The 14,574-nt window shown below is 37.3% G+C and overlaps 1 protein-coding gene across 4 annotated transcripts in view; it reads right to left on the reverse strand.

Moving 5' to 3' along the window:
* Positions 1-2,129: 2,129 nt before the first annotated feature.
* Positions 2,130-14,574, reverse strand: part of AHI1 (Abelson helper integration site 1) — an 85,682-nt gene continuing 73,237 nt past the window's right edge. For all 4 annotated transcript variants that reach the window (XM_057364419.1, XM_057364418.1, XM_057364421.1 and 1 more), the window contains 2 exons: positions 6,824-6,903; positions 2,130-3,278 (listed from right to left, as the gene is read on the reverse strand). In XM_057364419.1, the coding sequence (XP_057220402.1) occupies positions 3,041-3,278; positions 6,824-6,903 (318 nt within the window). In that variant the 3' untranslated portion in view covers positions 2,130-3,040. The remainder of the gene's footprint in view (positions 3,279-6,823; positions 6,904-14,574) is intronic.

The raw sequence follows: 14,574 nt of genomic DNA on the forward strand, positions 1-14,574 counted from the left end.
CGGTTGTCATGTTCCTCTGTGTTCTCATTAGCCCTTGTTTGACTGTGATCCATCCCCTACTGCCTTCTGAATTAAGTGATGCTACAAATACACTTATTATGTTTTATGATGTCTGCTCCTCAAATTATTTTAAGGAAAAAACTAAATGCAATTTGATGGCTATTGGGAAACACAGGAAAAACGTGGCCMTCCATTTTCTTCTGTGCTGCTGATTTACGCACAGCGTTCGGTATCTCTGCCATATCATAAAAACATAATAGCAACTGTATGGTGTAACCACACACACAAAACCTACAAACACCAGAACAATGAAAGACCTACGACACTGCTATCACCAGCAGCTATAAATATCTAATATTCACCCTTTTTTAAGCAACTTTTTATCTGTTTTGTTCCAGTAATGAACTTGTGTCACCCTCCAAGGAAGTCTCACAGAGACTTATAACTCTTGCATTTTAATTCACACATCAATGGTTTAGGGAACAATTCTGTAGGACACTTCTAATTCTTCATCTTAAAAAAAAAAAAAGGGGGGAAATTTTCAGTAGGGCAATTCCTTCTGGAATTCTTTACTTTCACTGAAATTTAGGCCCTCTAAGTACTTGCACAATATTCAGCAAATGCACGATATTCACTGTAAGGTGATTTTAAGAAATATGTAGACTGCATTAACACAGAAACAAGAAGCATTGTATTAGCTTTTAAATTAAAACTTCCTTTTTAAACCATTACACTAATCCAAACTCTTTAAAAGTTCTATCCCTTTTTTGTAAATTTAAAATCCCAACAGCAATRCCTGAAGAATAAAGACTCTAGTAACATCAAAAAGCAGTTCTTCTTAAAATTAATGTATCAACCATGTTTCTGAACAAAAGGTAAAAACTTCTTTGCCATTKTGCCATGCTCATAATTTGTTAAAAAGATTTTAGGGTGAAGGTTCTAATTTTAACACTGAAGGATCATAGACTTTTTTTTTAATTTCAGGTATTTTTGTTCCTTTTCTGTTAAATGAATGTAGAAAACTAGCACCAGTGACACTGTGTATAAAGGAATAGAAGTCTCTAACCAACCATGTGGTAGGGAAGAAAAAAAAATACAGAAGCAAAACAAAAGCTATTGCAATTACAAGAAAACATTATGAACAGTTTATTTTCAACTCCTGCATTTTCATGTTTGGCTCTTATCTGATTCCTTCTGCTTAATTGTTATTTGGAACTGTGCCTTGGAAGACACTACTGCTGCCTCTCCTCTCAATTTGGAAAGTGTGGCAAAGCAGCTCTATTCAGCTTCAGAGCAGTGAACATAATTGGAGCCCTAGTTCGCAAGCATGAAAGGAGGTGCTGTGCCTTTGATTAGAACTACCATCTCTCTGTGGTGTTTATCTGAAGTGTTATTTCTGTCTTCAGTGTCGACAATGCCAAATTAACATTTTACAATGCTTTCCAATGAGCTCCCASATCTTGGCTACTGCTCAGCTCTCCCTGACGTGGAGCCTGATGTCACGCTCTGCCCTTGTTTTAAACGTGACCCAGGACATTTTAAGAAATGTAAGATGTYGAGATTTTTTTCCTTTATAAAATCTCTAAATGCCACCTAGGACAATGAGCTGAAATAYACTGCAGGGAGACAAGAGGTCCTTGACAGGACCAGGCAGCCCCAGGACCAAGGTAATTTTACACCACCTCTGACTGGGGAAAGAGACATTACTAAGTCTCCAGCACACATTTGCAAACCCCATTTAGGGCAGGRCTCCATGCACACACTCCAGGCACAGCAAAGCTAGAACTGCTTGCAAATAACCACTGCCAGTGGGGCAAAAAAAAGAGTATTCTCTGGGCGCTTTACTCGAAAGAAAAGAAGTTTACAGACTTTTCTGGCTTTAAAACATGTGCAAGGAGGATATTACAATACACAGCAACTAGTCCTCTGCATCTGGGTGCATTTCACACATCAGTGCCCAGCATTGTTATTTTCACTTCTTTTTTTAATGGAATCAAGTGCCCTGTCTACTAWATAAGGGCTTTCTAATTTTATGTTATTTATTGCTTCAGAGGGGGAGGAGAAAGAATTTCCTAGCAGAGTAAAAATAAACTGGGCATCATGAGCCAGAAAAAAATACCAACACTAACTGATAGAAAGTGTTTTGTTTAATATAAAATATAAATTATTTAACACCATAGATAATTAGGGAAGTCATTAGTAGAAGTTCACAAAATAATACTCAAGTAAAAAAATAATTAATGGTACAAGTGAATAAAGACTACAAGTAAAACAAACAGCATAGTTGGATGTGAAATATATCATTGAGACAAAAGAAAGTATATTTGGCAAGAGTGCTGCCAAAGCAGCCAGGAACTCTGAAAAAACTGCAATGAATCTTTCCTATGTGCCGAACACCTCATTTGAAAAATGTAACTCCCTGGAATTTGCAACACTAATTTATTTTGATAGGAACAACTAGTCCTACTGAAGACAGTGTAGTTGCATAGGTAGCTACCCCACAATTCCCTTCAGAACTGCAAAATGCAGTCCCAACATATATTTGATGTCAGGAAAATATTTTTTAAAAGCTTGTCTTTTCAGATTCACCTTAATGTCAGCACTCCTTTGGTATTTTACCGTTCTGAACACCCTTCYATTCTACTTACAGCACACTTTAAAACATTCATTTAGTAACTTATGTAGTGGTTGGGCTTGTTTTCACACTTTTCCACTTGATTCTCTGCTCCCAGTGGACTGATCTAAAGCCTACATAAACGCCCAAGTGAAGATTTAATCAGATATCAAATTAGCAAACAATGTATTTGAAAGTGTCAGTTCTTTCTCAATCCAGTAAGGAGCTGAATCTCCAAGTTCTGTAGATTTCAAGGAACGCAGGGCAAAATTCATCCAAAACAGGTTTGCACCACTGGTAGGTCATAACTGGTACCATTTTGCATATTTAAGTATTCTAATTTCTTTGTTGTTAATCCTAGAAGAGAGATCGTAATTACAGCGTATAAAATGTGTTATGAAGATCACCCCAGTATTCTGAAATAAATTATGGCTGTGCGTCATGGCATTCTGGCTCAAAGGCAGTATTTGTCCTTCCATTTGTGCTTAAGTTTGAGCTTCTCGCTGCCTTTTTCTTCTTCTTCTTCAATTCCACCCCATGGGATGTAGGTTCGTTTTCAACACCATTAGCTGTAACTGATGACAGAGGAGTATCGACACTCATTAAGTTGTGCTGATTTTCTCTCTCATTCCTTTGTATCCTTTTCTTCTTTTTCTTTGTACCTCTAGAGGAAGGTGGATATAAAAAGAGTAAAAGAAACACAAAGTTAGCCCAAATTTAGAGCTTTTTCCACCTACAGCTGATGTGTTAGAGCAATTGTCTGCCTGTCCTCTTGAGCACAATGCTGAAACAACTACAAAAACTACTGTTCCACAGCAGAACAAAGACAGAAAAACCATGAAGACAAAATATGAGACCACTCCACTAGTCTACTTTTTTATCATAGCATTGCTTTGAAAAGAACTGCTCGTGATCTCAAAAATCAGCTCATCTTGATCAATAGACAACAGATGTAATTAAAAAATACAAATTACCAGTCTCCTCCGCTCATAAAAGAAATTGCACCTTTTTTTTTACTTTCCTAAGCTCAGACACCAAAATACTTACAATTAAGGAGAGATTCCTGGTTTATTTATACAACAAGAATAAGACACGCTGTCAAAGTGAATAAGATTAGCTTTTCCATTTTAATTTACCTGAACATGGACAGAGTCAGAAATCACTTTAATATCTATTTATGCTTTTCAGGCTTCATACGTGCCAAAAGGATCAGCCAAGCTCCTGTATCCCAGTGAGTGCCTCTGACTGGTTTTGCACACGATGCTGTGAATTATGCAGATGTTACACCACTTCTMCCATGAATTCCCACTCTTGCCAGAAGTTGTAACTTTACTTAACTATAAATATGTAACAACACTTCGACTCTAACTTTTCAAAGGAAGGTACTGTCTTTGTTAAAAATTTGTATTGTGCTAGCACAAAAGGGTCTTGGTTTATGGTCTGAACTGTAATGTTTAATGCTGCTGAAACACATAAGCAAATGGATGACTGAAGACTGAAAAATGTAATGTGTGTCTTTTCCACAAAAAGGGTGCTGCTACAAGTGYGCACTGTTGATGATACTGTGCTAATGTAATCAGACTTTATAGATTAAAAYGTTTACACATCAGCCTTGCAAATGAACTGGTGAATATCTGCCTATAGTTGGAATTTTCTTTTAAGCTAAACTGTATGCTTATGAATATGTGGATTGCTGMAGCTCTAGTCCTGGAACATCCTAAGGAAAAGATTCTGGAGTCTAAGACTCTCTGTGTTARGATTCCTAGAACAATCTGGGGAGTACTGCTGCATGAAGAAACTAGGGTATAAAGTCRTAATTATTCCATGATGTAAGTACCAGTGTACCAAACAGAGTGTTCAGCTGGGTCTTGTGTAAATTTATGCAGAGAGCACTACCTGGGGTAGCTCAACAGAAGCATGCAATGGGAACATATATATGGAGATAATGGCTGTACTGACAAATAGCAGCTAATCATTCACTTTCAAAAGGTAAGGTTACTATGCTATTTCCAATATAAAGCTACTGTAATTTTGAGAAGAAGTTTTCATCTTTTTATTATTTGAACATCAGATGTGATAATGTATCAAATCTTTAATTAAAGTCACTTAGCATCCTTTCTCTATTTCTCCTGGAGTCCGCAGAAGATACCTTAACTGCGTGGCTAAGATAAAAGTCTACTACCATCTTCTATAAAATTTGTTTTCCTATTGCAAACCCATATTTTCTACCCAGAAATTCTCAGAGATAGACACTTCATAAGGACTTGCTCTTTTACAGCAGGTATTGTGGCCGTAATGAACAATACWCTTCTAATAAGCAAACCAGCAATCGTTCATTTGGCTTAGAGAGTTGTGCAGGTGGTAAAGTTTCACTTCTCCGTATTGAAAGTGTGTGCYTGGCAACCACATCTCACTTGATTCTTAGGAATTATGTGGTAAATAAACTTCATACCATACACATCAAAGTGAAATGGATATWACGTGTATTTTCACAGAAAACAGAAAAATAACAGTATGTTGTAGGTGGAGCAACTATTTCAGTACAGATTGGACTGGATCTCAAGTCATGTTGATATTGCTGTTAGATGCTGAAATAGAAACCTTTTCCTTTTGCATGCGTATGAATTTTTAAGGAATTTCAAGACACAGTGACTGCAGTGAGCAAGAAAAATACAGTTCTGTCAGAGCCCTGGCAGGTCATGGTTTTGGTAATAGTGAAGTGAAAGTTTTCATGAAAAATAGGCAGCCATGTTTCTGAGCTGTTTTATTATCTGATCTGTGTTGCATAAACACCTATAAACAGAAATACATGGGAGTTTTTGAAACTAGTGGCATCAGCAGTGTCAGAGGATCCTTTTCTCTTCTAGCTCTCACAATAAGGCAAATCTTTATTGTAGTCTTTTTTGAAAAAAAACCTGGTACATGTGGTCACTGCCATGAAGTGCTATGACATGGAGCATGAATCAATTGAGACTAGAATCTCCACCATGCTCCTGCTCCCTATAGTTCAGGATGAGGGAGCACATTCCAGTGACTCAGGCATGTAGGTGTGTTCTCTCACCTTTTTGAAATGTAATTGAATAATTTTGGGGTTCTATTCCTTCAGTGTGGCACCTCCTTAGGACAGCCCTAGCTCCCATTAAAATTAACATCCATAATTGGTATGACTCCAAACTCTTGAATTTGCTTAAACCATTTATGATTCCACATTTTAAATCTGTGGTCCCACATTTTTCAGTGGATGCCCTGGAAAGGTCACTTGAAATAATTGTTTCCTGAAKTTCTACCAATGGAGTTGAGTCATCCCAAATTTTTGACACTGACTTCTAACAGACTGTGTCAACCGTCACAGCAACTGTGCTTTTAAGGCATTTCCTTCCTTAATGTATATATTGTCAGAATAGTCGTGCCCAAAATTCAGCACTGAATTCTGTCAATGTGTAGTTGTACAGCCCCATCTTCATCATGAGGGTTAAACTTTCCATTCACAATTTATTATCAAATCTAGACACCTAGATACAGCTGGAGATACAAAACTAAGATTTAAAGGCAGGTCAAAATTAGGTATTTATGTGCATCTGCAGCATAATGGACAGATTATTTATAGGAGGAGGGAACTAGTCTGGGAAATGATCACTGAAATAAGATAAGGTGGCAGATACTATGACAATCAGAGGAAGGACTTTCAGATATCAATTTTTCAAGTACAAATGGTTGCAATAGCTAAAGATGTTGTGGAAGCTCTTATTCAAAACACTGAGATCTTATCTGCTTACAGCTTTCACACAGCTGAGAGATATGATTTTTAAAAAATGCAAGTGTCACCATCAAAGGTGCTGCTGGCATCTTTTTAGAATGTGACAACCTTTTGGAATTTGCATTAATTAATTTTCAGAAGGTGCAAAAATAGTTTGCAGTCTGCAGCAATAAATGCTAACACATAGCTAAGGGATGCCAAGGAACAACCTCATATTGCTGAGTTTTGATTGTCATGTATATTATAGTCCTTGCTCTTTTGGGGATATGCACATGTATATGCACTTTTATTTCCTCCACATTTTGGGTGTGAAACACCCTCTAACTGATTACCCTAAAGCTAATTTCTTGTTTTACTTGAAAAACAAAATAACCCTTCCAAAATTTCTCACAGTTTTCAAACAGCAGTTGTAGAAATAACATTGCAAATTGTTTTAAGCGTTTCTTGCTTACTGTATTGCAGGTGAGTCTTCATCTGTGACATGTTTGGAGATAGATTTTAGGTTCCCTGACTTACTGGTGACTGGTGACATCTGCAAAAGAAACAAAAAAAGCAGGAAGGTAAAAAGATGATAGGCAACGGGGCCAACACATGTGCACAGAAAACCCACCAGCTTCCTGAATAAGGAGAGAATATACCTCGTTTGAAAAAAGAATGTCTATCAGCCATAAAATGTTAACTCCTGTGTGGTTACAAACAAGGAAACAGTGCTCCGCTATAAAAAAAAAGCTACTTGCAAATAAAAGAGTTTTCAGATATGCGTAGAAACAAAAGGTTACCAATATACTTAAAAACAGCTTAAAACACACATTGTCTTAAAAGATYTGTTATTTGAGCTGCTACAAGTGAAAAAGCAGAATGCTAAAAGGCCTTCTCATTGCACAGTTTTCACAAGAAAAACTTGTCTTTTTTAAGCCATTCAACAGCAGTTCAAATCACTCCAGGCTACCTTGTAATTCAGGTCTAAAAAATGCCCAAATCTGGAAAAGTAAATTGTCTCTTTTCCAAAGTAATTACTGGGTCTCTGTACAACTTCCTCCCTCACAAACGTCTCCTAATTCTAACAGTAATAATTTCATACTTGATGAAAGAATTCCCATAGGGAAATGTGAGTGCCCTTCCTGAGTTTTCAGGGACAGGTTATTTTATTAGTTTAATATTATTTTTCTGCTGACTTAGAATAAACAGGTCAAGCTCCCATTGACTTACTGAACTCATACATGCACACTGCCCACAACAAGCATGTTCAAACATTAGTCATTAGAATAAGTCTGCTGTAAAAACACAGATTGCTGGATTAGTTCAGACAAAAGCCAGCCTATTAGAATACAATAATGTAGCATTGGCAGGGTTAGGAAGAAAAATCATCTACTTYACACACAAAATCCTTGTTAATACAGCAATAAACTTGAGACTAAGCCAATGGTAAAAGTAAACACAAAAGAAGGAAATATAATACCACTGATATGAAAATACAAGGGAGTGTTGTGAAGGGAACGACTCCAAGTAATTAATACTTCCTTCAGCATTTATAACTGTGTGGTTCCTTGTCATATGCAGTTATGAATTCACTTTGCTTGCAGTCAAAACAAAATCTTTTTCAGTAAATCCTGTGTGAATGATGTCAAACCATTTTTTTACCTGCCTTTTTGAATAAATACTACAGAATCTTCTCACTGTACTAATACTATAATCAAACATGAACTGTACTAATACTATAATTAAACATGAACCATTCCAAAGAAAAGTAGAGTAAAATTCCCTAAAGTCCTGCTACAGAAGACTGATCTCTTATAAAAAAGACAGCTTTTTAGTACTTTCAGACACCTAAACACAGAAAATTCTCCTTGTTTTACAGTTAGAAGATTAACGTATTAATTAAATTAAGCTGCCTAACTGAGAGTTTCTATGATATGTTTTAAAAACAACTTACCACACAGCCTTTCATATATTAAAGCACTGTTTTTTAGTATGAGTACCAAGGAAARAAGAGCACACAAATGAAGACATCTGAATAGCAGTGCTCACCTCACATGGCAACTACTGAGAATTCCTAGGTCTGTAGAAACAGACTCCCAACTCTCAGTACTGTTTGACTATGACAGTTTTCTTACTTCATCCCTACAAACTTCCAAGCATGTAACGAAGGAAACTATAGACCTCACTGCCACTACCTCCTTTAGTCTGTCCCACACACCTTTGTGTCCCTCTTAGCCTGCTTCTTGACCTATTATTCCCATCGTAATCAAGTAAGAAGTACTGAAGAAATGAGGGGATCAGTGGCAGATACAAGGAAGCAGTGCAGGAGCTGGCAAAACAAGGGGATGAAGCAGCAGGAGGAAAAAGTGGCAGCTGGGAAAACAGGCAGGAGGTATTTGGCTGCAGAGGTGTGGTAACACACTGGGAACTCACTAAGGACATGTCAACATAAGGAGCAAGTCAAGGGAAGGCTGGAGTATGGAGGAGCTGAAGAGGCTCTTGCTCTCATCTTTGTCCATTTCTGAACCTCTCAACCACTTGTTAGCATGGGCAGTTCTCCCAGAAAGCTCCAAAGACCTCTGCATTGTTGTCATTGCCTCTGTACTAAGATTCAGCAAACCTGGTGTTGGAACAGGCATGGTGCGAGCTATTACACTCATCCAGATCACAGAGCTTAAATACTAATGCAGAATTGTTAGGGCAGTGTTTGCTTTAAAAAAAAAAAAAAGATACCCTAATGTTTCAGATACTTATGAATATTTTTCTATTCACAGGTACAAATACCGAACAGCACAAAAAATGAGCCCCTTTGGACAATGCCACTAATCGTGTTCAATTTTGTTGCCATGTTCTAATTCTCCCCGCATTCATGAAATATAGCCTACCAGAARGTGAAGAGAATATTAGTTCATATCAACTTTTACTTTATAATCACAGAAATAAAATTTGTAATGAAATACATATTTTCTTTTCTAAAAGGCTTGCTTGCTTTACAGCTCTTATTTTACATGTAACACTCTCTTGTTGCTACATAAGAAGCATCCAAGGCAATATAAATAAAGGCAAAATACACAAAAGCATATGAAGTTCCTGAACCCTGCTGTAGAATCCACAGCAGTCAATCAAGCATTAAACCCTTCCTGTGCAACTCATGGGAGCAATCAGGTATTTCAGAACATGCTTTCTAAAGCAGAGGCCACTTAAAGGAAATATTAGGGACAAAGTCTCATCCCAAGTCTATGTCTTTGTTAGTGCTTTCCTCTAGGCTGTGCAGAGTTATCCCTAAGAGTGAAGGTCTGCAGAAGATCTCTGGCAGATGAAGAGGAAGAAGGACAGAATAGAGTGGCGCAGGAAATCTACTCAGATGAGTCAAACCATAACAGTAAATTAGTTTGCTCCATAGCCTACTCTGCACAGAAGAACTCTCCCATAGAAACTGTTTCTACAGAACTTGATCTAATTAAAAACTCATTGGATCACAGATGGCAAGAATGAACATGTCTCTGCCTTTTCAGACTCATCTTTAGGACACTACACTCAGTATTAAGTTTGTATTTTGTTTTCTATTACGCAGTCCATGGATAAAAGATTCACAGCCGTGTATTTAACTCCCCAAAACTATGCCAATGCCTCCTGTCAAAACTATTCTAACAAGTCAACTTTGAGAGAAATGTTGTGACACCACACCACACTCATAGTTTTCTTTCCTGTTATTCTGCACACGTCCACACATTTCCCCATTAAATGAACAACTGACAGAGACTTTTGTTAGCAGAATTACATATGTTTYTTCTGCCATGACCTTTCTGTTTAAAATGCAATTAACTTAAAATTGCTTTTCCCACTCTCCAGTGTTTTTAAAGAACAAGCCTATCTAAATCAGATTGATCACATTCTAACCCACACATCTAACAGTATTACCTTAGTTGTGAGTATCTAGCAGAACCATGGCTCTATAWGCAAGAGAAACATTGGCATGAATTTCTATCTTTAGATAAAAGGTGGTCAAAACTGGTCAAAACTGCAGACATGACTTAACAATGACAAATACTGCATCTCAGAAATCAAACCCACTACATGAGCTTTTCAGGGATAACAAAAGGAGGAGGAAGAGGGGAGACACAATACTTCAGATTGAAGCAGTATGGTTTAGAACACCTGTTTTCAGTCTTGCAGCCTTGGCCTCTGGGAATTTCTATGAGGTCACAGTTTTGCATTAATATTTGCATAAAAATAGTTCATTCTATTCAGCAAGAGACTATGACAACCCAAGGAGAAAAATGTGGAAGGGAGAAGTTAGCTTGTTCCTGAGATAATATGTGTCACGCAACAGAATTTTTGGTTCTGCTTGACCAATTCAGTGGCTCAGCCTGATTCTCCCTATCTTTAAAGACTGGTCACCCACAGTAAATGTGCAAAAAATTTAATCTTTTCATTTCCCCCCAAGAGGTATTAATTTGCTTATAAAGCAGATACCTGCTYTTTCAATGACTCAAATAACACTACAGACGTAGGTGTAAATATTTTCTGAGACAGAACATGTAGCTAYCAGCTTACAAATAAAGTAGCATCACACGCACTTAAGAGAGAGCAATTCAACTTGCAGGTGCAGTTGACACCCTGGAGGGAAGGGATGCTATCCAGAGGGACCTTGAGAAGCTTGAGAGCTGGGTCTGTCCAAACCTCATGAAGTCCAACCAAAGAGAAGCACAAGGCCCTACACCTGGGTTGTGGCAATCCCAGACACACCTACAGGCTGGGCAGAGAAGTGATTGAAAGCAGCCTTGTGAAGGATTTGGGGGYGATGGATGGAGAACTTTTTGATGGAAAACTCAACATGGGCAAGCCATGTGTGCTCACAGCCCAGAAAGCCAGACAAATCCTGGGCTGTATCAAAAGGAGTGCGGCCAGCAAGTTACAGGAGGTGATTCTGCCCCCCTGCTCCGCCCTTGGGAGACCTCACCTGGAGTGCTGTGCCCAGTTTTGGGCACACAGCTGCTGGAACAAGTTCAGAGGAGGGTCACAAAGTTGATAAGAGGACTGGAGCACCTCCCTATGAAGGCAGGCTGAGCAAGTTGGGGCTTTTCAGCCTGGAGAAGCTTGAGTAGAGAATTTGTAACAACCTTTCAGTATCTGAAGGGGGCCTACAGGGAAGCTGGACAGGGACTCTTTGTGTCCTGATTTGAGCCARAACACGGTTAAATTTTGTGCAATAGCTGGAGGGACATGGCCAGGATTCAGATGTGATAGGACCTCACATCATTGCCAGGGGTGGGGAAAAGGACTCTCTTGGAAAAGGGCGTTCCTTCTAGTTAGAAACTTGGTGGGGGAAAGCCATCTGGCACTAATCTATTGTAACAGGCTCCACAGTGAGCATTTTTGGATATGAATCACTCTCTCTTTTGTACACTTTTGTTATTCATATTGCTGCTATTACTCTTCATTTTTTCTTATCTCATTGCTGTTTACAGTAAATTGTTGTTATCGAAACCCATGATCTTCACCTTTTGTGCCTCCAATTCTCAACTCTATCCCAGTGCAGTGGAAAGGGGAAGAGGAAGGGGGAGCGAGAGAATACTGTGTGGTTTGGGAGAGACTGGTGGGGGCACTGAACTGGGGAGCACCATTCCTAAACTACAGCAGCCTGTAATGACAGGACAAAGAATAAARAATACAAATTGAAAGAGAGGAAATTTAGGTGAGATATTAAGAAGCAATTTTTTACTGTGAGAGTGGTGAAACACTGGTTGCCCAAGGAAGTTGTGGATGCCCCAACYCTGGCAGTGTTTGAAGCTGGGCTGGATAAAGCCTTGAGCAACCTGGTCTAGTGGGAGGTGGCCTTGCCCATGGCAGAGGGGSTTGGGACYAGATGATCTTTAAGGTCCATTCCAACCCCTTCACATTCTATGATTCGAACTCGAAGAGTACAAACTGCATTTTAAAGGAAAAACAGAGTACCAAGAAGTAGCAAACTAAAGAACTCACAAACTGAAATAYACTAATACTTGTTAAGGATTAAGAAAAATGGCCTATTCCTCATAGATGGTGCCACAGTCATATTTSTTTCAGATGAAGAATTTCTTAAAGAATAATCAAAGTCATTAGAAAGCAAGATTTGTAAAGACATATCTATTTTATAATGCTATTCAGCAATTTATGTGTAAGACTATATAGSAGCTTTGCAGACTGATTCTAGAAAATCATAGTTTCTGTCAGCCCAGACATCAATGCCTCCAGAAAGACAGACTTGTAATCATATTAGCAGGGAATAAAGCCCAGAATTATGAACTTCACTATAATACATTCTAATTCAATGAATATACCTTCTTTTTCATATCTGCTATCTCTCTGAACCTTAAAAATGAACACATTTCATGTGTCAAAAGTCTTCAGCTCTATTCCCTGYAAGAGTTTTATTGTACTAATCCTTTAGTGTTTCCCTCATTAGCATAATCACATCTTCCTATTTCCCCCTCCTTTCCTAAAAGATAATCAGTCTCTGAAGAGCTCCACAGCAACCTGAAGAAAGGTAACATTAATAGATAAAACGGAAACAGCACAAACTATGAAATAAAAGTTTTTGATTAAATTAATTGAAAATTTTCTAACTATTATTTTTGGAAATATGGAACAAGTTTTCTATGCTTTTTCAATTTTTAGATTTAATAAAGAAATTTTAAGCCCACARAAACACCCACATGGAAAGAGCTCAAGCCCAGGGGAAAAGCATAAATTTCTTGGCAAGTTAGTTTCAGACACACTGGGCTAAGTATTCAAAGTCTGACAACAACCTCCTCTAGGGGAAGAAGAGTGAGACCATGAATTATTTATGTGAACAGTGATAATCCCAAACTTTGTTTAAATATACATGGAATCAAGTTTTGATGACCTTTGGGTAGATTATTCAAATTGTGCAATAATAATGTGATTCTTGCCAGTAAGCAGTTTCTTTTTTTTCTATTTTGCATCTTGGCATCATTTTCCAAAGATAAATAGAACAGAAAGAATACTTTCTTACACTTYTAATGGAAGTTTTAAATCTACTGCTTTGTTTTTGTCTATTATGACTTCCTAGTATTCTCATGGACTATGGAATTACATACTYATTATTTAGTTTCCAGTTACATGCATTTTATGTAGTACATGGCAGGCCATTTTATGAATGTTGCAGACCAAATTATAAAATATGTTCACAATATCTTATAGACAGCAGAAAACTTCTAGTTAAAGAAAAAAAAAAAAGGCACTCTATTGATTTTGAGGTGTTTCTGATTGGCCAAAATTTTGCAAAACCCATATTCTGGTTTCTAACAGAACCCTATATGAATTCCTGTTCTTTCACCTTCATCTTAAGGAACCTGAAAACAACACATTTACTGGAGTAGTCAGATAGGAAGTCTGTCTTTATTTCTTGGAAGTCTTCATCAATGCAGTGAGAACTTGACTCCATGAAATTTCTATTGGCAGTTTACATGCGTGTTGTAATTAAAGATGATTATGACCTAATTTTGTGGCTCAGGAGTTAAGTAACTCATAAGGCAGGAAAACAAGGTTTGCATAAAATTATGTTATGAATGCAAAGCTGATGGTAGAAAGTATTTTGAAAGAAAGTTCTTTGAACTAAAGCTTTTTAAAAAATTATTTGCAAAGATTAATATTGGATCTCTAGTATTACACCCTCTTCTAATGTTAATAATTCCACTTTATTCACTCTTAAAGTTCTGGCGATTAGTTAGATATGCAGGTATAATATCTGTAGWCGGAAAATTATTTTTAATTAGACTATCTGATATTCGCAGTAATTAAAACCATAGTCTCAGCCAACATTTAAAGTGCCTTATTTAGTCTTGAACAGTAGCACAATCTCAGAAGYAATCGCTATGATGATTTTCAGTAACTGTTTTGCAGTCTTAACCRTGCTAAGTAGGATTTGAGTAATCCTCAAAAATCCAGAAAGAACAACAGATATAGCAGACCTAGGTATAACTAAGTATTTGGGAAAATGTGCTTATGCAAAACACAAACACAACCAAAAAATCCAGTTATATTTTCCTGCTTGTGTCAATAACAACTTAATTACTCAGTAAATAATTTTGGATAAAAAAAATAAAAGCAATAATTTTGGATAAAAAAAATAAAAGCTTGCCAAAGCAAAAAAATAAAAAAAAAATAAAAAAAAAAAAAAAAAAAAAACATATGAACATATGGTATTAGAAAACTGGCA

The sequence above is a fragment of the Malurus melanocephalus genome, unplaced genomic scaffold (assembly GCF_030028575.1).
Source record: "Malurus melanocephalus ecotype Western Australia unplaced genomic scaffold, MMel_1.1 scaffold_38, whole genome shotgun sequence".
NCBI classification, from domain to species: Eukaryota; Metazoa; Chordata; class Aves; order Passeriformes; family Maluridae; genus Malurus; species Malurus melanocephalus.